Source organism: Crotalus tigris, unplaced genomic scaffold (assembly GCF_016545835.1).
Source record: "Crotalus tigris isolate CLP2741 ecotype Arizona unplaced genomic scaffold, ASM1654583v1 scf7180000017545.3456711, whole genome shotgun sequence".
In the NCBI taxonomy this organism is placed as follows: domain Eukaryota; kingdom Metazoa; phylum Chordata; class Lepidosauria; order Squamata; family Viperidae; genus Crotalus; species Crotalus tigris.
Window position 1 is genome coordinate 1,130,090 of NW_024096464.1, and position 24,139 is coordinate 1,154,228.

A 24,139-nucleotide genomic window follows, 5' to 3' on the forward strand; every position below is an offset into this window, starting at 1 on the left:
ATCCTGTCATACAGCATCACAGTCTGGTTTGGAAGCATCACTGCTTCAGACAGGAAGGCGGTGCAGTGAGTGGTGAGGATGGCTGAAAAGATAATTGGCAGTTCCTCCCTCCCATCCTGGACATAGCACAGAAGTGTTGCTTGAGGAGGGTCCATAAGATTATCTGGGACACTACACATCCTCTTCACGACTTGTTTTCCTTGTTACCTTCTGGGAGGAGGCTTCGTGGTATCCGTAGCAGAACATCCAGATTCAGCCATAGTTTCATTCCATACAGCATTAACCTTGTGAACTCTCAAGCCTCCTTCTTCCGTTATATATTCAAGATGGACAGTATTTAATATTTGTCATGTATATGTACGGGTGTGGGTCTATACATATATTGTATATAGTATGTTTAGGTGTCATGTATGTTTCACTTAGACAGCAGGCAACTCAATTTCATTTTTGATGTGTGCCGTTGTGCCCACAGTTAAAAAAAAATGACAATAAAGGTTATCTTTTTTCTAAAGCAGTCTCCATTTTGTTTATTCCTGGCTTGGACTGGATCCTGATGATTTTTTTTCCCCACACTTCCTTTGTGTAACTGATAAGGTTCACCTGACCTGCTAAAATTACCTGAAGTTTACAAACCACAATACTTAAATTCACATAATAATCATGTTCCCTACCATGTAAAAGTACCTTACCACAGATAGGGTTTAAAACCAAGCAATATTTTGTTCTTTTTCCCCAAATGAATGAATAACCCAACACAAAGTTTAATATTTCCCAGTTAGAAGAAACTATCCAGGAGTCAGTCAGTCTATCTGCGTGCGCGTTCTCTTCAATTGTTTTCCAATCAATTCAGGCAATTGCCATTTTCTGGTCAAAATCACCCGCCAAAGGTGAGGAACAACTTTTCGCAAGAGAACCACCTAAATCCATTAACTATTTCTTGCTGGGATCAGCCTGGGATTCCCAGGCGATCTTAATCCAGCCAGCTGTGCTAGCAGATCATCCATTCTTGCCATCCCGCTGCGGGACGGGGAGGGGAAGGGCAGAGAAACGTCGCGGAGAGATTCTCCGTCCTCCAATAGAGACTCGAGAGGGGCGGGCTAATACAAGCTGAGTGGCGTAGGACCCCGCAGAGCCGGCAGCCGGGGGCGGAAGTGGCTGTCTGTGGCCGGTTGAAGACTGGGACCGTTGATTCACGCCTGGGAGTGGATGTAGAAGAGCCCGACGAAAATGCTGCGATTGGTGGCTGGGCTGATGGCGGTGGCGGTGGTGTCGGTGACAGTGTTGATGGATCGATACAGTTTTGCGGGGCCACAGCAACCCCGGCTCCCAGCTCGCTCCTTCGCTTCCGAGCCGGCGCCCGGGGCGGAAGCCAACAACCTTTTCTGGGTGGTTCAGGCAAGTGGCTGCGGGTGGCACGGCGTGCAAGCTGCCGGCGTTGGTTTCTCTTCAATTGCTCAGACCTGTTAGAAGATGCTGTATTTTTGATAGAGAATCATACGTGGCTCACCAAAATTACGTTCGAGTTTCAAGATACTGGTTTTCTTCCCCCCACCCCCCCAGATTCAGAAGAGTAGAGGACAAAATGGTAAAAGGAGAGACTAATTGGAGACACTATTGAGGAATGATGAAAGAGGAGGAAATGATTAGTTCCAACCAATAAAGAGTCACTTTTCCAACTTGCTGGATTAAGATGACTTGAATCAGCTGTTCACGAACCATAGTCGGATAGAAAAGTTCATTATACTGTTGAATCCTGTTTGGTGATACTGTGCATTCGTATCTTTTGGGGGAGGGTGGGGGGGGTGGAACCCTATAAAATGAGCTGCTGATCTGTTCTGCTATACACTACATGACTTTTAAAGGTGTGTTTCATTGTATGTGTGGGAAACCATGAGTCACCTAAAAGGGCTAGTTGTGAAATTAAACTATTATTGTTTAGAATCAAGATTTTTTTTCAGTTAACACTTTTTTTGTATATCTTTCTGATACACAACTGTTTTTGTGAAGAGTTACTAGATGTCTAATTTCTTTTTTTTTAACATCAGCCTGTTATTGTTATTGTAGGTAACAGATCTGCATATCAGTAAGTTTGTGAGTCCCAGTCGAACTTCTGATTTTGAGAAGTTCTGTAAGGAAACAATTCCCATAATTCAACCTGCTCTTACTTTAGTGACAGGTGAGGTTTTTTTTGTTTGTTTGTTTCATCATTTTTATATATTACACCCTAAATTCTTTGGGGAATATGCTGCAGTGCTGGTTACTTGTTTGGTAGGACTGTCTTTAAAATTAAAAAAACAAGCTGGGCCACTGAAAGGTTATTACATAAGTTCTAAGCATTAGAGGGAATCCCCAAAAACTTCATATACCAGAAACAGTTCCTCCTCCACTTTCTGCCACTTTTGCAACTGCGTATTTGCTTTCTCTTGCAGACAAAAGTAAATATGCAGTTTATTTATCTAGACTTAGTAGTCCTCTGATAACAATCCGCTAACATTGACTAATTTCAAAAAAATTAAACTGGGCTGTTAGTTTTGGATGGCAAACCACAAGGTAAGTTCATGGCTGTAAGTTAAATTGGGTAAATGAAGTAGTATTCCCCCAAAACTATATTAACATGTCAGCCCATCATATGATTTTGTGCCTAAATATTTGTTTGAGAGCTCTGTTAAGATCCGTCATCCTCTGAAAGAACCTGAGTGGCACAAAATGAACTTTTTCAGTCATAATATGTCCAACAAAATATCTTGTCTGGAGTGGAAAGACTGGCTTGCATATTTAAGACTTATCTGTTTTTCTAACAGTGTTTATCTACTGATTGTTTGACATTCTGTTTATCATTTATTATACACTTAAATGCATGTATACATACAGACATGTTGAATAACTAGTTAGAATTAATATTAATCTGAGATCTTTCAAGAAACACCTCACAGATTTTTTTTTTGCTGACCTTAGAAACAGAGTTAATCTAGTTAAGATTAGTGAACTGTTAGTATGCTAATATGGATATATATAAATACTACATGTCGCTGGTTAAGAAAAAAGGTTGGCCAGTTGAGGGTCACTAGCACTTGTTGATGATTTTGCAGTTTATTAGATGATAGGTAGTCTTTTTTATAGCGTGAAAAGTCTATGAATATATTTCAAGCCACTTCTAAAGTATCTTTGGCAGCAGCTGGTAGGCTATTTAGGTTTGGATGAAGGGTCAGATTACCCCACTGCATGCTCCTCTACAGTGCAGTATGGCATTGTGCCTCACTCCTATATGGCTAATAGAATTTAAAATTAAAGGACTTTATTCAAGTCAATTTGGGATAGGAGCTGATTAACAAGCTAAACTGTCTTCTCTGCCTTGTTCTTCAGAAATCTTGTTCTGAGCCAGATTCTCTGGTTCAGACAATTTCCTAATAGAAGCCTATCTATGATTTATTATGTTTACTGAGAGGAAGAGCCAGGTGGTCAGATTAAAGCAAAATTTTGCAAATTCTGATATGCTGTAGAGCAGGAGTAAACAATTTTCCCAAGAGGTGACAGAAGAAACTGGGACTGTTATGTAGGAGTGCCACCGCTGCCCTCACTTCCCCAGCCACCTTTATGGGCTAGATGTGGCCTGCGGGCTGTAAAATGCTCAGGTCTGCTGTAGAATATAAACCCTATGTAACAATGTGTAGAGCACAATACTGACATTTTCTGTAAATTCAAAGAAACATACAGTCATAATAAGGTGGTAATTCGCTGCAGTAGTGTCAAACCTGATTTCTAAATAGATTGTTGTCACTGGCATTTGGTTTATTCTACATTCTTCTGTTGTTCATTGGGTTCTAGAGCTATTCTATTCATTAAACAGGTGACTTGACTGATGCCAAAGCAAAGGATGGACTTGGGTCTGATCAGATTGAGGTGGAGTGGCAAACTTACCAGACAATCCTAAAAAGATCTAAGGTCATGGAAAAGACAAAATGGATAGATATAAAAGGAAATCATGGTAAGACAGAGAGAAGACTTTAGGCACGTAATTCTAATTTTATGTTGATCATTAGGAAATGCTAGACTGTCATAACCCCTCATTTAACCTTGTTTAATTTTTTGATATTACATAAATTATTTAAATCATTTATATACCATAACATTTTAAAAGTGTCTGAAATCATTATGAAAAGAATAAATATATTTAAAGTAAGAGAATATTGTTTATATATTTAGCTTTTCTTGTAATTTTATTTTGCCCATTCTGTTGTAAATTTCCTTAAATAATATAATTTTAGCTTCGCCAAAAAGCCTCTTAGCGTTTGGTTTCCTCCCTAGCCATCCTGCTTCTCTTTTAAGTTCATAACTGCAATGATGTTTTTTTAAACTTAGACTACTTTTTTTATTCCTAGCTTTATCATGAAATTGGATCGAAATGTTTACCATTTTCATTGCAGATACATTCAACGTTCCTAGCCTGGAGAGTGTTCGTAATTACTACAGGTATGTTAGCATGTAATGATGGTTTCAGCAGTCCAGAAAAATATACAATGCACAGAAATTTCTATTTAAACAAGATACATGTACCGAAAAGTTGACTCTACACACATTTTATCAATTAACTATTTTAAGATCAGTTATAGGGTTTTCCCTTTTATTCAGTTGTGTCCAATTATGAAAGACTGCCTGGACAAGTCCCTTTTTTTTCAGAAGTGGTTTGCCATTGCGTGCTTCCTAAGGGCTGAGAGTGATTAGCCCAAGATCACCCAGCTGGCTTTGTGTCCAGGACAGGACTAGAATCCAAGTGTTCTAGTTTCTAGCCTGATACCTTAACCATATACTAATCTGGCTCTCCAATTACAGGTAACCAAGACTCTTTTCTCCTTTCTGTACTATTTGGTAGCTGCATTTTTTTCTTTAACCTTCTGAAGGAAGGAGTGAGGAAATTCAAGTTTTGAAATTTAAGTCACATTATTGTTATTACTACTACTACTACTACTACTACTATTACTATTATTATTAGGCTAACTAAGAATGGAGATGAACTGTTAACATATCTGTTATCCTTACAAGCTTCTCACGTAACATATTTCTCCTTCTGATTAGATTTTTCTTAAAGTCCTTTTCTTTGGCAGGAAATATTCTGTGTGGCAGAAAGATGGCTCCTTTCATTATGTTCATAGAACACCTTTTGGAAAATATTCTTTCACCTGTGTGGATGCAAGTCTTGATCCAGGTCCCAAGAGACCCTACAATTTCTTTGGGATATTAAATGAGGTAATGTTAGAAAAAACAATGTTTTATCAAATCAAAAGGTCAGAAAAAATTGAGGCCAGTTGTGTGTCTTACATATGTTAACCCTAATGTCTGAATGAAGTGTTCCAAGTACAGGTAGTCCTCTGCTTACAATAATTCGTTTAGTGATGTTCGAAGTAATAACAGTGAAAAAAATGGACTTATGACAGTTTTTCACCTGATCGTTATAGCACTCCCATGGTCACATGATCAAAATTCAGATGCTTGGCAACTGGTTCATATTTATGACATTGCAGTGTTCCAGGGTCATGTGATCATCTATCGCGACCTTCTGACAAGCAAAATGAATGGGAAAGCCAGATTCACTTAACAAACAACCATGATACTAACTGAACAACTGCAGTGATTCACTTAATAATTGGCAAGGAAGATCATAAAATGGGGCAAAACTCACTTGACAACTGTCTCACTTTGCAACAGAAATTTTGGGCTCAGTTGTGGTTGTAAGTCAAGGACTACCTGTATTCACATATACTTGTCAGTATTTCTTCCTACTTTCAGTCTTCGAGATATGCAATATTTTATCAATGATGTTGGTATGCCTCATATCTCTGAAAAGTGAGCATTTTCAAAGAGATAGTAAATTTAGTTTCCTGTGGCGTGAGTTTCATTTGCAGTCACCAAATCTTTTCATGAGATTTAGTTTCCTATGGGATAAAGGATCAGTGGAGATTTAAGTAGTTTTGAAATAATATATGTCTCTAGCAAAACACCCATTCCTTATTATGGTTTCTTTGCACATAGACCTCCATTGCATTCCTTAGCTGCAAAGGGGGAAAAATGGCCCTCTATCCCTACTTTGGGTCACAGAGCAATCTTCAGGGATAGATAGGTTCTATAAGAAGGCCATCATCTAATTATTCTAAATTATTAGTCAAACTCAAGATTCTACTAAGTATTTCCTTAAGGGAATCTGTCAGAGATAATCATAAAAAGAGTGTTAAGACAATCTGTTGAGAATGTTTTTCTTAAATATTCTACTGTTCTCTCATGATCATGTTGTTAATGTGATATAGAAGATTCTTTGGCAGCATTAGAAAGATCAGACCCAGTCCAGAGCTATGTCTACATTCTAACATACACATATAGTTTCTGTGAAACAGCACGATTGTATGAACACCTTGCCTTTACAGGTAGTTCTCAATTTACCACAGTTCATTTAGTGACTGTTCAAAGTTGCAATGGCACTGAAAAAAGTGACTTATGATCATTTTTTGCAACACTGTTGCAGTATCCCTCTGGTCACATGATCAGATGCTTGGCAACTGGTACATATTTATGATGGTTGCACTGTCCTGGGGTCATGTGGATATAAAAATAAAATCTGTGTTTTTTTAATTGTTAAATGGGAGCCATTTGGAGATGATTCTTCTTTATTTATTTTATTAGATTTGTGTGCTGCCCACTTCATCTAGAGGCGATTCTGGGTGGCTTACAAATATTTAACTTTACTTGTAACTAGGACTTTAAAGATGTTCATGGCTTCCAGTACTAATATTGTGTTTAAAAATTGCATGTTGACTGTTGGCAGTCAATTTACTATTAAAACTTTTGCACTTTTTCATTTCAGAATAAAATGACGGAGTTGTCTGCACTGATCTCAGAAAGTCATGATAATAACCATACCATTTTGTTTGGTCATTACCCTACCTCATCAATCATCTCTGTATCTCCAGGAATACGAGCAGCCATGCGGTATACTATTTAAAAAAAATTTTTTTTTTGAAATATATGAATTGTTTATCTTCTGCTTTTTAAAATAAATCGTTTGTTTCGTATTAATGAATAACAAGAAATAATTATTGTTAAAATTACAGTGTTAATTGGCCAGAAGTTAATATTTCTAAAAATAATAGTTCTTCATGTTGCAATACCCTTTCCTAAGTAGACAAAAGGTATTAAGAAGATCCCCTTTCCCAGGACATGTATGCTCCTGTAATGGAGAAATCAAAACCACAGTCTCTTCTCCTGCTCATTTTACAGAGACTTATTCACCGGGTTACAAGGCAGTATAGACCAACTTGTCATCCCTGTACTATCCTTTGACATCATCTCCTTCATAATTTATAATATCACCAAGTTCTGAGCAATAATGTGCAAAAAATGCCCAGTATTGACTGCCAGATGAAGTCAGACAAGCTTGATGTAGTTCAGTTCTATACCGAGGGTATTTGTCTGTTCTCAGTTTTACAGCATTTCTTGGCACTATTTTTTTATTTTCAGCTGTTTAAATGGCATAGTATGAATTTTGGATTCATCTCTAGTTTTGAATTCCCCTCTTTTAATTCAGTAATCCCAGTATTTTTAATAGTTAGACATAGTTTGTTTTTTAAAATTATAGTTGCTAAGCTCATGGTTTCTTTTCTTAGACTTTATAATGGCAGAAGTTCAGAGTAATGATATTGTATGCTATACATTTTTTTTTATTAAAAGTTTTACAAATTATAATATAAACCCACCCATCCCCTCCCCCACTTCCCAGAGCTGATTACAGGGTAACAAATAAACAAACATACTCTAGCTAACATAAACCAACTAAACTATCAATCAAAACCATAATACACTTTAATTCCTTCTCAAAACAAATATTAACAAATTAAGACAAAAATAATAATACCATTAATACTATTAATAATTATCTAAAATCTATTCAAAAGCAAGATAATACTTTTCAGTTTTATACTTCTTCTGAATATAATCAATCCATTTTCTCTTATGCTATACATTAATGATATATTTTGCTTTGATTAGTTTTGCCTTAGTTTATTTGTGTGGGCACTTCCATACATTGGGTGGCCTGATGCCTGTCCTTCATACTCGTCATCCTGATGGAACTTTAGAACTGGAGTTGGGAGACTGGAAGCATAGTAGGAAGTAAGTAAACATCCAACGCAAAGGCAATCTTTATTTTTTTTCTATTTTCTATCATTTCTTAGTGCCTGGAAGCTGTAGGGGTCTGGATGGGGGACAACAAGCTTCAGATGAATTTGGCAAAAGAGAGTGGTTGTGGGTGCAAGGGACCTCTGGATCCAGTTGTTTATCATTTTTAGTTCTAGATGGCATGGTTGCACAATATGCAAACTGGAGGTTCTCCTGGACTCATGACTCCTGCTTGAAGAGCAGGTGGCAATCATGATTAGAGGGGCTTTTGTGCAATTTTGTGTTGTGCGCCAGTTGAGCTCTTACTTGGATAATAAGGGACTACACATAGTCATTCATGCCCTAATCATCTCTTAGTTGGATTACTGTAACATGGTCTACATGGAGCTACCCTTGAAGAGTATTTGGAAGCTATAGCAAGTGCAGAATGCAGCAGCATGCACAATTCTGTAGGCCCCTAGAGTGGCACATATTACACTGCCATTGTACAAGTTGCGTTGGTTCCAGTTTGCTTCTGGGCCCAGTTCAAGGTATGTTTCAATTACTTTTAAAGCCCTATATTGCATGAGTCAAGAGTATCTTAGGAGCCATCTCACTCCAAAGGGATTAACTCACACATTCGTGCCATCAAAAGAGGTCTGCTACGGATCACATCTGCTAAGAAAGTCCGTGGGAAGGTCAAAGACAAGAGCCTTTTTCGCTGTGGTCCATTCTATACCACCAGAAGGAAAAACTTTCCCACCCTTTTGGACTTCCAGAAGGGTGTTAAAACATGACTTTGCTAGCTAGTTTGGGGCCACGAAGGGACTGCTCACCACTGGAGATGGCTGACAGGGTAAGATAAACCTATCCCTGTACCATCTGTCTCTTGGTTCCTGGGTTTTGTTTGTTTTTTGCATAATTTGAAAATTTTAACTCCTTTTCTATTTATCTTTTTGTGATCTGTAAGTGGCCCAGAATCACCTTATTAGGGAGATGGGTGGCATATACAATTAATAAAATAAATAAATAAATATCTTCTATTCTTTAAGATGTTCCTTGTTAATTAAAATATTATTTTAATTGTTGAATATCAGGTATCGGATTCTTGCTTTTGATCATGATCTCTTCAGTTTTGCTGACCTGAAATTTGAAGAATGGCCTGTAGTTCTTATCACCAATCCTAAATCATACCTTTATAGTAGCTATGCTCACGAGCCGCTACAGAGAATTCTTCATTCTACCCATATTAGGTAACTTACATGTTTTGAAATATATGGAAGTTTCATAGAAATATTAGCAATGATGTGGGGGCCAGTCAAGTTAATCACTCTTGCAGTTGCTTGCATCATCTTTGTTGTAAAGTCTACATTTTTCAGCCAACTTTCTCATTGCTTGTTTATTGTTCTTTTTTTTTAAATGTAAAAAATAGAAAAAGCATAGTAGAGGATGGGGGGGGGGAGAAGGAATAGTTAAATCCTTTATGTCCATAATTAATTCCTTGCATAGTGTGAATGATGAAAAGGACTGTAGCAACAGAGATGTTTCTTCTGAAGCAGCTCTGCTTTGTCAATGCTCTAGGAACCCTTTCTTCTGGCAAAATAATGGTAGCTGCTTTGTCCAGCAACAAAATATCTAATTTCAGACAACATACTAAAACCATACTAATAGCAAGCTAGCCGGTATTAAACCATTATTACAAATTATTGTTATCCTGTTTTGCCTTAGCTGCATTTTGACCCATAGCCTGGGTTGAAATGACACACAAAGTCAAATACAAGATTGCTTAACACAGTATAACGTGGGCAGTGACTAGGTTTATGCAAGCTTCTGAGCCCTGATTTGTTTTTCCATGTTTCATTGAATAAAAGCATAATGAGCTGGGTTTACACAGTGTTTTAAGTTAAAAAAATAAATCCAAACAAGAGTACTTGCCGTCACTTTGTTCTCTCTCTTTTGCACAAAACACTGCAAAGAAGAGAATTACTTGCATAACTTGAATCAGCATTTGTAGCTAAGGACATAGTTAGATTCCATTGGTGCTTACTTTGACTGCAGAGGTTTGAATTGTAAAAGAAGCTTTAGCCAAAAATTCATTTAACTGGAAGGTAACAGTCTTACAAAGAAGTACTACCATTTGTATTGTTAATTCAGAGAGGAATACCATAGAAGTATGGTTCTTTTTATACTATATAATAATGTCTCAAACAATAATAAAATTTATCCGCTAGAATGTGTAAATTATACTGGTGAGTAAAGGCTGGAAAAAAAATCCTGAAGTTATGTTCTCCTGCATTTTTCTTTTACTTTGCTGCTGTTACAAACCACTTTTATTTCACATTGGTTTTCCAAACAACCATTCTACCAATTCTATCTTTTATTTATCACAGTCACGACTATAACAAAATAGCAAATTGTTGTAAATTCTTCAGTGAGGGGAATATGTTTTTCTCCTATAGTATTACAGTACATGTAAACATAGTGGCTTTTATTTAAGCATATCTGTGATATCATTAATAAGTCCCGCTATATTCTTGTACTTAGAATTTTGGCCTTCTCTCCTTCTCCTATCAAGTTTGTCAAGATCATGATTGATGACATTTATCTTGGAGATGCTATTCAGGTGTCTGGACCTCTCTATGTCTTGAAATGGTCCCCCCAAAATTACAGTCAAGGATTTCATCAGATAGCTGTGACTGTCGAGGTGAGTTCTCTGCTACTGTTCATCATTCTATCATATATTTACTGAAAAATGCATTTGGCAGAATCTCTGCTTATCCATGATTATTCAGTAGGTAACCTTGGGGACATTACTGCCTCCCAGCCTCTCTAAGCAGGAGCAGTACGCATAGCATAAGGATAGGTATGTTTCAACAACATGGTATCTGTAGACACCAATGTATCCACAGGTGCCTTTAAACACCCATCAGGCTCCATAGCCAACTTCATTTTTTAAAAATTATTTTAATACGAAAATTAAAAGGGAAACTAGCATGCTGCAGAGCACTCACCTCAAATATAATACTTCATTTCCAAAATAAAAACGTCCCCAGTGTATTGCAGAGTTTTCTCAGAAGTCTGGCTATTGCACAAAAGGAGGAGGAAGAAGGAGGAGGGGAGAGGAGAAGGAGATTCATGTAGGAAGATGATGGTAGTCTCTCACTAGCAATAGCACTTAGACTTATATAACACTACATAGTGCTTTACAGCCACTCTGAGCTGTTTAGAGTCAGCATATTGCCCCCAACAATCTGGATCCTCCTTTTACCGACCTCGGAAGGGTGGATGCCCGAGTTAACCTTGAGCCAGTCAGGATTGAATGCCAGGCAGTGGACAGAGTTAGTCAACAATAATTGCATTCTAACCACTATGACACCACAGCTCCTTCTGGTAAATGGATATTTACTGACTGGGCAAACCCACCTTAGCAGACATTTTATGACAATACCTTCAATGTGCTTTCAAATGATTCTACTACCCCAAACAGTTGGGGAACCTGCCATTCTGGAAAAGAATGAGGAAGAAAATCTAAACTACTGGTTTTGTCTCAATTACTTGGCAGCACAGTTAAACAGTGAAACAAAGAATGGGTCAGCCATTCAATGATATGACCAAAATTAAATGGTGTACAGTAAGGACTGGTAGAAAGTATTTAAGCAGCAAATAATGAAGAACCCTAAATATGCAAGTCTGCTGTTAGAATATACCATAGCTGTTAGTTGCTTTTCTATTATACCATATTGCATCATAGAACAGAAGTGCCCAAATTTAATGGAGGCATGTAGAAATTTGGGAGTGGTGTTACTAGGATAGTAGAGAATTTTAGAAAAAATGTAGTGTAGACAATCCAGTCGTTTTCAAAGGAAGTAAGGTAGGCAGATTATTGGAAGAGAGGGAGGTGCTGAAAGGATTGGCAGGTGTGTCATAGGAACATCAGGGACTGTATGAGCTTATGGGAATAAGAGAAGGCACTGCTAGAATTGGGGCTCAGTGGGTTAATGGTTTGATTAACAGCAGATCTATAGGAAGATGAGGACTGGAAACCTGATTTGCGCAACAGGGCAGATTGATTTAACAGAAATCTTCCCTTTGGGTGGGGAGCTGAGGGAGGGGCTAAAAAATAAGAAAATGGAGCATAATACTGAAAAGTTTAGTAATCCTTGTTTTGGTCCTGTTTTTAGGATGCCAGTGGTAGAAGTGCCACTCAGCTTCATACATTTGCTATGCAGGAAAATCTTTCTCTTAAATTTGGTCTTTTGGCATCTTGGCTTCTTCTTAATGATCATTATATATGGGTAAGTATTCTTTCAGATAAGGAGATGAACAGTAGACGGATGGATAAACGGATGGATGGATATATGGATATACAGGTAGTCATCGCCTTACAACCATTTGTTTGCTGACTTTCGAAAGCTACCACAGCATTGAAAAAAGTGACTAACAGCTGATCCTCACCCTCACACTTGTTGAACCATCCCATGGTCATGTCATCAAAATCCAGGCACTTGGCAACCTGCATGCGCTTATGTTGGTTGCAGCCTTCTGGAGTCACGTGATTTTTTCCAGTCTTCCCAACCAGCTTCCTAGAAGTAAAGTCAACGAGGCAAGCCAGATTTGCTTAAAGATTGCATGACTCACTTAACGATGACAGTGATTTGCTTAATAACCGTGACAAAATAGGTCATGAAATCAGGCACAACTCACTTAACCACCTTGCTTAGCAATAGAAATTCGAGTCCTAATGGTCGCCTTAAGTCGAGGACTACCTTATACAGACATTATTAATGAACTTTTGAGTTGCGAATTTTTGCTGATACAAACTGATGTGTCTGTACCCGGAAGTCAGGAAAAGATGGGCAGGTTTGCTTGTATTGGCAATATATATATATATATGGTGCGCTGGAAACAAGCTTCCTCTCATCTTCTCCTACTCTGGGGACCCTCTAGGGTGGAGTTGTGGACAGGCACAGTGCAGATCTCACCCCACATAAGTAGCGGCATTGCAGCAAAACCTGATGGATCCAGTGAAGTGGGAGAAAGTGGGAAAGGAAGTTGAGAGAAGACAGGTGTAATGAGAGTTGTGTTGGGAGAAGACAGGTGTAATGGGATTTATTTATTTGTCAAATTTATTGGCCTCCCATCTTACCTCAAGGTAACTCTGGGAGGCTTACAATCATAAAAGATACAAACTACATAAATTAAAAATATAAGTAAGTTAGTACAAAAAGTCAAATACTACAGTGCAGTTAAAAGATGAGGGCAGGAGTAGGACGGGAGAGGAGGTAGAATCTGTTGTTAATTGATCACTCACCTCCACTGTGCTGCTGCCCCATTGGAGCCCCAAGCTAACTGGCAGAGCCAGGTCTTTAGGCTCTTAGGAAAAGTCAGGAGGGTTGGGGCCAACTTCACATTGAGGGGCAAGATGTTCCAGAGGACAGGTGCAATGGCAGAGAAGACCCTTTTCTGGGTCTCTATCAGCTGGAATACTTGGGCTGACGGGGCCTGTAGCATGGCTCCTCTCCCGGCACAGGTGGGGTGGGCGCCTTCCAATGGGCTGAGATGATTCCTCAAGTAGCCTGGACCCATTCCATGAAGGGCTTTAAAAGTGATCACCAACACCTTGAATTGCACCCGGAACCAGACTGGCATGCATGGAAACCGTTGTTTAAGATGGGCAGCCATATAAATCTATACCAGTGTTTCTCAACCTTGACCATGGCTGTGGAATTCTGGGAGTTGAAGTCCACATGCCTCAAAATGGTCAAGGTTGAGAAACACTGATCTATATATTTAATAAATAAATGATAGATAGAGGATGGATGGATGGATGGATGGATGGATGATTATTCGGCTTATAGAAAATATGGTGGCCTGTGCTGTGGTAGTTGTATCCCTATATACTTGGATGATCCTGTTACTTTTGGAGCTGCACTAGCTGCTGATTGGCTTCTGTATGCAACCCAAGGTGTTGGTTGTGACCGGTAAAGCCCTACATTGCTCTGCAGCAAGTTATCAAAAAGCCTACCTTCTATGGGATCATCAATGGTCTCTGAGTTTCGTTGTTTGCTTGCAGAGATTTCATTACCCAACTAGGTAACACCATCGATGCAAGTGAGTATAGGGTTTGCTCTCGGTTTAGATTCAATGGTCTGCCCTGCCATTTTTGACAGTGGTTTTCTGGTAGTTTCTTGATTAGGGTATTGTTTTCTGTTTATAGTATCTGGTGTTGGCAGCTGGAGAGGTTGTACTCTGGTCTTTTTGCTTCCTTCCTAATTTTTTTACTGTCTCTAGGAAATTCTTTGTGGTACAGGAGAGAAGTAGCTTCTGTTCACATACTTCTTAATAATAGAGAAAGTTAGTTAATAAAAGCTGACCTTTTTATTTTTCATTTTCAAAATATATCAGACTGTTTTTGACTTTTTTTTTCAGGTACGCACACTCTTTGTTTTACTAATTATATTTCAAGTTGTTTTGCTGATTATTTTCCGGTTTCGAGAAAAACCTAAATTTAAAGGTAAGAACAATTATGCTGATACTTTTTCCTTTCATCCCCTCCCCATTTAATTTTTCTTCTTTCAGAACTGATGGAATGTTGAAAGGAAATTATGGGAAAGGGTCTCAGTTCTCTCCTTATTGTCCAGAATAAGTCTCTGAAGACTGAACATAATAGATCTAAAGTTGCTATCATGGGAAAAATCACAAAAGAAAGATTTAGCTCAATAACAGGCCAGATTCAATTGGCGGCTGCAGAGAAAAATATTACAGAGAAAAATTCACAGTACCTCCTACTCAGAGAGATAGTTGTGCAGTGACTGAGATTATTGCAGTTTAAGTCTTGTCTGTCCCCCTGCTCCCCTGATCATTTGTCTCAGAGTGGAGAGTATGCAGCCTGCCCTACGCACAGGGCAACATGCACACACACATAGAAGAAGTCCTGGCAGAGAGCAGAACATACTACTTCGTTACATAGAAAAAAAAATAGACCCTTCTGCATTTGGCCACTGCTGATAAAGAATTCTAAAAGCCATGCTCAGTGTACTTATCCTACTATGTTTTTATATTTGAATGGAATGCTTTTAAACAATATTCCAAGTGAATTTCTATTTGAAACTCTCACGAGATCTTAGCTATCATTGAGTATCTTTTAATTTGCCTAGAGTCGATTATAATATCAGTTATTAGGTTACCTTTATTGTCATTTTTTACTGTGGATACATTGGTACACATTAAAAATGAAATTTTCTTGCTTGCCCTCAAAGGTGTACACAAACATAACACACATTTGAACATCCTATATACAACGTATGTATAACCCTACATCCTTACATATAAATAACGTATAAATATTAATCACTGTCCATCTTGAATACATAGTAGAAAGAGGAAGCTTTAGAGTTCACAAGGTTAATACTGTCTGGAACAAAACTGACTGAATCTGGATGTTCTGCTTCGGATGTTGGCAGTAACATTGGTGTACACAGTTGAAATGAAACTGTTTTTTTTTTTAAATTATCCCATGCCTATGTCAGTCCCCACATTGCCCCAAATATGGAAGACAGATATTGATTATAAGCTGTACTCAGCTAGCCTCCTTTATACTTCCAGTATTTTGCTTTTGCAAAATTTGGGCAACATGATGGTAGGACAAACATCAGCAGGTCAGTTGTGATTATTTCCTAGCAACAATATTCTCTCGTACGGTCAGGTTTTCTAACAAGAATATTTTTAGAAATATTCTAAAAATTTGAGTTGGGCTAGCTTTTAATCACATAAAGTAGCTAATAGTTTCCAGTATCAGAATAGAAGTTCATTTTAAAACATTAGGATTTCTCTTATTTTTATTTGTGATAGGGTTTTGATAGTCACATATACATATTTAAAAACCTAAGGGGTGGTTGGGTGGGTTGTAATGTACATCTTGAATTGATTTGGACAAATATATTTAGGACATTTTATTTTATTATTGTAGTTTGTTAGATTTCTCTATACCTTTCCTGCAGGAGTTCAAAGCAATGTATCCTGCACTCCTCTAATTTTTCCTCACAACAATAACCTGTCAGGTTAACTGAATTGAAAGTGATTGCTCCAAAAATCACTTGAATAAATATTGTGGCTAAGAGTGGACTTGAACCAGGTTGTCTCCAGTTCTAGTCCAATACTGTGCCTTCTCTAGAACAAGTGGAAGACTGGTTCTAATCCAGCTTCTCAGTAGCTGTTGATGATGTATCACTTTCTAAAAATGTGACCTGGTATGTTTTCAGCAGTAGCGAGTAATAATTTTGACCTGAGATTATGTTCCTGTTTCAGAACCTCCAGGGGTGGCAGAACGAACCTCTTTTTCTCTTCATGTCCTCAGCAAAACAGATTTATTTTTCTACTCATTTTTGGTGTTACATCTATATACCATTCTAGGTAAGTACGAAGAATGAGGAAAAGCATTTTATTAATTTCTAAAGACTTTATGGCAAAACCTTTTAATAGGGTTCTACATGAAAAAATAATGAGTTCTTACAATGTAACTATTTGGCATTATTTACATTTTAAAAACACAAACAGTTGAATAGATTTTTTTAAAAACAGGAAAATCTCCTTCTGGTCGAGCTCAGCTCCTGATAATGTCGTGGACACGTAATGTACAGTAGTGCTAGGCTTACAACCAGAACTGAGCCTAACATTTCTGTTGCTAAGCGAGACTGTGGTTAAATGAATTTTGCTCCGTTTTACCACCCTTGTTGCCACCAGTTCTTAAGTGAATCACTGCAGTTGTTAAGCTAGTAACTCGGGTTATTAAATGAATCTGGCTTCTCCATTGACTTTGCTTGTCAGAAGATCGCAAAAGAGGATCGCCCCGGGACACTGCAACAATAAAAAATATGGGTCAGGTCCCAAGCATTTGAATTTTTGACCATGGGAAGGCTGCAGTGGTCATAAGTGTGAAAAAATGGTTATAAGTCACTTTTTTCGGTGCTGTTGTTAACTTCGAACTGTCACAAAAAGAACCATTGTAAGTTGAGGACTACCTGTAGAGTATGTATAATAGATTGTTTTTTTTGACTGCGGGATAGGAATAGTTTGCTCTCTTGACCTTTTCCAGGATAGTTTTTCAGCTTCTCAGTCTAGCATATAGTCTTGTAATTTTCTGAAAGCCCTCCATTCAAGAACTAACCAGACTTGATCTTATGCTTAGCTGATACATATGAGACGATTTCTTAGACACTACGTACCAAGAAGAAAAAATTGGTGAGCTTTGCATGCAGTGGCTTACCAAGAACGATTCCTGGGCATTATTGAGAAGCATACAGAGGTAGTCCTGTACTTACGACTATTAATTTAATGACCATCTGAAAATATGAGAATGCTAAAAAGTGCTTTATGACCGGTCCATACAACCATTGCAGCTTAATGACCATAGTGATCTGCTTAACAGCCATGTCAACAAATTCATAAAATTGCACAGAACTCACTTAACAACCATATTGCTTAGTGACAGAAGTTCTGGTTACAATTGTAGTCATAAATTGAGGATGACCTCTAGTCAGGCCTCGCGTTGATTAAAAAAAGCAGCATCCCTGCTCGAAACCAAGATGTTTCTGATAATTTTGCTCAAATCTTCACTCTCTATATTTTCAAATATTACTGTTTGCTGCTTATGATAAGCTTGTAATGCATCTTTTTTTATTGATTTGGCCACTGAGTCCATGACAGAAGTGATGGCCAAACCCACATTTCTCAATCACATCTACTTATTGGAACATAGCATCACTTTAAAAAAAATGCCTATTTTAAAGTTATATTTTAAAGTGTTTGTACTTTGATTTCTCTTATGAAAGGCAAAGAATAAGATATTAAAAAATTAGAATCCTTTGTTTAATTTAAAAAATCTTAAGTCACTAAATTCACACATTACAATAATCCATAATGTTGTTTGTTTGGTTCTGATTTAACCTGTTGAACAAACCATTCCCATTGGGGTTTAAAAACCATAGTTTATGGTATTATGACCAAGGCATTGTTTGATATGTGAATTAATTAACTGAATAAATTATACTGATCAAATGGTATTATTTACAGGAGTTTGTTACATGCATGGGGTTTTTTTTGCCCTACTGATTATTAGCAAGGATTTCAAACTGGAAAAATATTTATTTAATGCTGTGGATGTGCTTAATATAATACCATTTCCCCCCTATCAGGACCCTGGTTTGTTGGTGAGATTATAGAGGGTCATATGGGCATCTGCTTTTCCTTTGGATTAATTATTAATGGCCATTTCTTTGAAGGCAGCTCAACCTTCCTTGTTGGAATTTTACAGGTAAGACTCTTAATATAATTTTTGATAATGATGTTCTATCTGACCCTTTTTCAAATAATTAAATATGTTATAAGGTTAAAAAAACTTAAGAGACAGCATTGCTTGTTAATATAACTATAATAAGCTTCCAGGGGTACATTTAGTAATCTATTCAGAACAAATTTAAATTTTCATGTAATTGTTAATTACATAGCATAATGTTGAGAGTAGGTATGTACTTGTATGTCTCCCTTCCTCTCCTACCTTTTGACAATAAGATTCTCATGGCACTTATTTATTATAACAATTTATTTATTTACAAAAAAATTGCATAAAAACCATAGTGACAAACAAAAGAACTGAGACCTATATTACAAATAATTATAGCGTGACTGAATAAAGCCAAGTAGTTTGACAATTCACTAATAGTTAAAAAGAGGGAGCCAATAAGCCTACCCTTGGAAGGCCACTGCAGTAAGCCTTGCTACATCTGTCAGACCCTTTCCTGTGTCCCTGCTAACCCACTTGTGAATGCAAATGACAGTCCTGTTTTAGTAAAAGGCAGGGCAAGTGTAAGCCAAGTGTACTACAGAGGAGGGGAAAGACAGCTTTGTCAAGGGGGCAGGATAAATGGGAAATGGCAACCATTTGGGGCCCCACACCTCTCCAGGCTGTGCTTTTTGTAATCCTGAAAAAGGAGACACTCTTTCAAATAATTTCGCCCCAGTCCTTCTAGGATTTTATAGATAATCTCCTGCATTTCAAGACCTATCCACAGATCAGTCACTGAAGGTCATGTAAGACAATAAATAATGTGAAATGAGCCTGATTGTAGCAGCTTTACACAAGATGAAATTTTGAATATTTGTCAGAACAGTTCCACAGAGAGCACTTTATGGACATCTACCTGAATAGGTAGATTTGCTTGAAGCCTGATCTGCTTTTTCCATTATCTCATTAATATGTAGATCTGTTGATGCTCAGAAGTTCTATTTTGAAACTGTATTTGTATATATTAAGCCACCTTTCTGTATTTTCCCACGAGAGAAACCTTTTGTAATTGTAGTTTTTACTTGACTTGAAGACAGCCATAACCTCATTGCTTCAATTGTTTAAAAGTTAATTGTAGGTCATTTTGAGAAATCCTTGATGCTCTCTGGCCTTGGTTGTTTTCTTGCAGACATTTCATTACTCAAACAAACATCATAACAAGATGTTACCTAGTTTGGATAATGAAACGTCTGCAAGAAAACAACCAAGCTCAGAGAGCACCAAGGACCCCTCATTTCAACCCCGAGTTACAAATATTCTCCTTTATTAGTAGATCATTTTGTTTACAAACTCGTCAACTTTAAGATGTGAGGACTTCAACTCCCAGAATTGAAGTGCACAGCCTAACATCTTAAAGTAGCCAAGTTTGAAAAACACTGATGTAGGCTAGTTTCCTGCCTTGGGCCCATAGCACCCTCTATATGTTTGTAGCGATCAACAGAACTTCCTGCTGAGAAGTATGAATTAGTTTCTCTTTTACAAGCATTTTTCTTTAATTCCCCATTTGGCAATAAATTCATCAATTCTTTTTTAATATGTGATCAATGATTTTCAGTGTGTTAATTCCACAACTGTTCTCCCACTCAAGTGGGTAACATATATTGTTTCTTAATATGCGAGGGTGTAATTTTTAAAATGTTGATGCTTTTCAGCTTATTGTAAGATTCTGAGGTTCATAGTGTACAAAACTGAAAGATAAAATTTAGGTAGGGCACTGTTTTAAGTGTTCCAGGAAGAAAGTGGCCATTTTGAATTTTCATATGGAAAGGAACAATTTCTATCTGTTGTCACATTTGCTAGTTTTCTTAGTTACCAGCTTAGTTACGAACTTAGTTATTATAGCTAGATGAAACCTAGCTATAAGAGGCTGAGATCTTGTCAGCCATGCAAGAAAGACCAGACAGGGAACATGGCCAGATGAGTTAATTCTACTTTATTGTAAAGTTACAGCCTGTCATTCCTACATACTGTTATGACCCAGGGTGGGGCATGTAAGCAACACCGGCAAATGTGAAGGCTTGAATCCCTTTTATTGAACCAACCTTCCCCCAAATCCCTACAGTTTACTTGCCCAAGATTAAGGCTCTAACATGCGCACACACCTCAAGCAGTTCCTTGAAGCTAGCAATCCGAGAGAGAGGGAAGCCTAGTTCTGAGAGCAAAAACAGTTCAGGAAACTTGGGCATGAGCGTCTTCGTTGCACAGAGTTTGCCATGGCTGCGGCCCAAAGCGGAGCCGAGCTGGGTCACTGCAAACTCACAGTCAGCAAGGCTAGGCAAGGCAAAGCAAGGCAGCAAGTCGTCGGTAACAGCAAGGCTTCTTGAATCATGGCAAGTGTTGCTGGCAAATATAACACTTGTTCCCAACAAAAGCCCCTCACCACAGCTTCTCCATAAATCCTAGTCTCCAGATGGGCCTTGTGAAATAGTTGGGTCGACCGGTGCTGACTCTGCCTGCTCTCCATTCTTTGCATTCGGGGATCAGGCAGGAGAGGCAGTTGCTCATCTCCAGAGCTCCATTGCTCCGCTGCCTGCCATTTCCATCTCCCCCCTCGCTCGGTCATCCTGCACTCTCTCTTCCTCTCTAGTGACCCTTCCAAGGCCCAAGGGACCTGGGACTGCTTCGTCCTGCTCCTCTGGTCATTCCTCCTGGACCAGAGAGGCTGTGCCATCTTCCTCCATCGGCCCTGGCTCCATCTCCTCCTCCTCCTCCGAACCAGCTCCAACGGAGCCATGACACATACCATTACAGATCTATTATATGTGCATTTTATTTATGGCTTCATGTGCCAAGTGTTTGGAGTAATTCTGTGTATTTCTACTTCTGCATTCTGAATGTGCTATGAGAATGTTTGTTTTTGTTTGATAGGTGTTGTTTTTCAACCTACCATTGATGGCATACACATGTTGGTGCCTGTTGCTGCGCTGCCAAGGTCAGTGTTTTCGTTCTCATCTGTATCTTATCAAACCATATTGGACTGTGCCCATCCATTTAATCATGTCACTTCTATTTTTCTGGCAAGTCTTTTCCTGTTACTTCTTACTGAAGACATACGGAACTCTTTCTTTTTTTCTCTCTCCATTGAGAACTTGGCTTGTTGTACTAAGTTTCTTCCTGGTTTACAGAATTTGGGCAATGGAATCTATTGTTCTGAGAACCTTTATTGTAGATATGAAGAACTACCAAGCTTCCTAATGCTTCCTTTTTTTCCAGGAGGTTGAAGTATACATTCACTTAAATTGTTAAGTGGCAAAGCTGTGAACTAATTCCGGTTTGTATGTCTTACGTTCTGGTTGCATAGACAATTGATTATGAAGGTTCAGGATTGCCATGAAACCCCTTCTGTCTTTCTCTGTAATAAAACTGTTAGAAAAAAGTGACACCATTTGCCTCAGGAACCACTTTCTTATTATATTTATATTAATAGTCAATGGTTTTGACCACATACTGTTTTAATGCTAAACAAAATTTATGAATGAATGATTGTAATGTTTGGTTAGTGTTTCTATTTTGTGTGTTTATGAGATGATTTACCTAAACATGAGACATTTGCACTTTGCTGAACAGTAACTTAGTCAGCCATAATAGAAGGCCTATTGATCACCTATTGCCCACTTTCCTTTTCAAAACCAGTCATTTCGCCGACTTCAGACTCCATTTTTTAAAATGTTTTTCAAACTATCTTGGGTTTTAACAAAACTTCTGTAGTCTGCCAAAATTTGTTTATATACACTGTACTGTAACAGATTTCATGACAAGAAAAAAGTCATATAATCGCTTAGGATATTATTATTTATAACTGAACAGAGTCCATAATTTCTGGGTTGTTAACATGACACCCAAATAATAGTCTGTTAAGATTCATAATCAGAGTTAATGAAATGCATACCTTTGCTTCAGAAAGCTGTCTTCAGAGTATGCTGTGCAAATTTAGTCATGTGGCTTATAAAATCAAAATCTTTGATTTTGGTTTAGCATATTGTGTGAACTTAATAACGTGTTTTTTAAAATAAATAATACTTAAATATCATACATGTAAAAGTCATAACTTAATATATGAATTCAGATGAAAAAGAAAATGTACTTTCTGCCTGCTTGCCTATGGAAGTTAGCTTTATTTCAAATTCTTGGTGGTTTCCCCTAGTGATTTCAGGTAAGCAGGAATCCACTAAAATGCACATAATTTCTTGAAAACCTCTCTGGATTATTGCTAGTATTAATTTTTTATGTGTATTATTTAAGATATCAATGTAGCCTATTAACAATCAGTTGCTGGAAAATATTGTTGATTTTCTTGGTTCATGATTATTATGCTGAATGAGATCACAATGAGATTGAAATATACAGTGTTCTTTACTTTTGTCATGCAGGAACTGAGATAATCAGTAAAAAATAGAATGTGTTGTATCTTGTTAAAAAATGAATGTGAAAAATACAATTAAGTGTATGCTGTATTTATATGAAAATGAGTCAATTATAGAACTACACATATTAAATGAGCACCTATTGACAACGGCTAAACCTTGTAGAAGTCTCTCTTTAAATGTCCAATACAATTTATCCTATGCCATAATCAATAACTGACCGGATTTTTCACTTTCCAGGATTCAGAGCTTATAATTAGGATGAGTATGGCTGATGGGTCAAGCCACAGCATGTTTGCATGTTTACTGAAAATAATCCAACAGATGTAGTTATAATACTCTATATATCTTGAACATGATATGGCTGGAACTATGTATGTGTATTGTAAAGGAATATAACGGTCACGCTGTAAATATATAAATATTACCTTTGGTTCCTGCCCCCTTGTTTATTTAATAGCATGTACGGGCTGGGTCTGCATATACATTGCATTTTTATTTATTTTTTTCCCCAATATTTGTCTCTTGTAATAAAATGCTTTTGTGTACTATTTATCCAATCTTGTATTTGCTAACATTTTGCTGTCTTATCTGAAAATGTTAACCTGTTGCCTGACACATACAATCATTCTCATGTCTACTTAAAAGTAATTTGTGCAGAATTCACTAGGGTTGATTCAGATAAATATATAAGAATTGCAGGGTAAAAAAATTCCTACTGGAGTACAGGTAGTCCTCGAGTTACAACAGTTTGTTTAGTGACTGTTCCAAGTTACAATGGCACTGAAAAAAAGTGTCTTGTGACCGTTTTTCACACCTATGACTGTTGAACATTTCCATGGTTATGTGATTAAAATTCAGGCGTTTGGCAATTGACTCATATTTATTATGATTGCAGTGTCCCGGGGTCATGTGATCAACTTTTGTGATCTTCTGACAAGCAAAATCAATGGGGAACACAGAATCACTTAACAACTGTGTTACTAACATAACAATTGCAATGATTCAGTTAACAATTACAGCCAGAAAGGTCATAAAATGGGACAACTCACTTAACTGTCTCGCTTAGCAACAGAAATTTTGGACTCAATTGTGGTCATAAGTTGAGGACTACCTATATTAGAGACCCAGTGCTGTTTCTACAGATGCCTTGTTTGCTGCTTTCTTGTTTATCTGATAGAGATATGGATACATGCTGCATGGAACAGATGTTTTGCTGCAAACTTTTGTTTCACAAATTATTAAAAGCCTTCTTAACATATTTTTTCTTTATCACAAGGGAATTCAGAGA

At 37.6% G+C, this 24,139-nt stretch overlaps 1 protein-coding gene across 3 annotated transcripts; it reads left to right on the plus strand.

The window, feature by feature from the left end:
- Window positions 1-1,123: 1,123 nt before the first annotated feature.
- TMEM62 (transmembrane protein 62) lies at window positions 1,124-23,580 on the plus strand. Of its 3 annotated transcripts, XM_039329836.1 has the most exons (14): window positions 1,124-1,395; window positions 2,065-2,176; window positions 3,848-3,985; window positions 4,425-4,470; window positions 5,103-5,244; window positions 6,854-6,978; window positions 8,035-8,157; window positions 9,240-9,395; window positions 10,687-10,846; window positions 12,324-12,437; window positions 14,572-14,656; window positions 16,450-16,554; window positions 18,336-18,454; window positions 21,353-23,579. In XM_039329836.1, the coding sequence occupies exons 1-14, from the start codon at window positions 1,228-1,230 to the stop codon at window positions 21,677-21,679; spliced, it is 1,920 nt and encodes a 639-aa protein (XP_039185770.1). In that variant the 5' UTR covers window positions 1,124-1,227; the 3' UTR covers window positions 21,680-23,579. The 3 variants fall into 3 exon arrangements, with proteins under 3 accessions (XP_039185770.1, XP_039185855.1, XP_039185919.1); XM_039329921.1 differs by lacking the exon at window positions 2,065-2,176 and having other exon boundaries at window positions 1,272-1,395; XM_039329985.1 differs by lacking the exons at window positions 1,124-1,395; window positions 2,065-2,176 and having other exon boundaries at window positions 3,873-3,985; window positions 4,380-4,470; window positions 21,353-23,580.
- Window positions 23,581-24,139: the final 559 nt, after the last annotated feature.

Bases quoted from the DNA above. Each gene is read 5' to 3' on its own strand.
- TMEM62 (XM_039329836.1), top strand. From the start codon at position 1,228: ATGCTGCGATTGGTGGCTGGGCTGATGGCGGTGGCGGTGGTGTCGGTG. The intron at 4,471-5,102 runs GTATGTTAGCAT...TTTCTTTGGCAG, and splicing joins AGTGTTCGTAATTACTACAG to GAAATATTCTGTGTGGCAGA. The intron at 8,158-9,239 runs GTAAGTAAACAT...GTTGAATATCAG, and splicing joins GACTGGAAGCATAGTAGGAA to GTATCGGATTCTTGCTTTTG.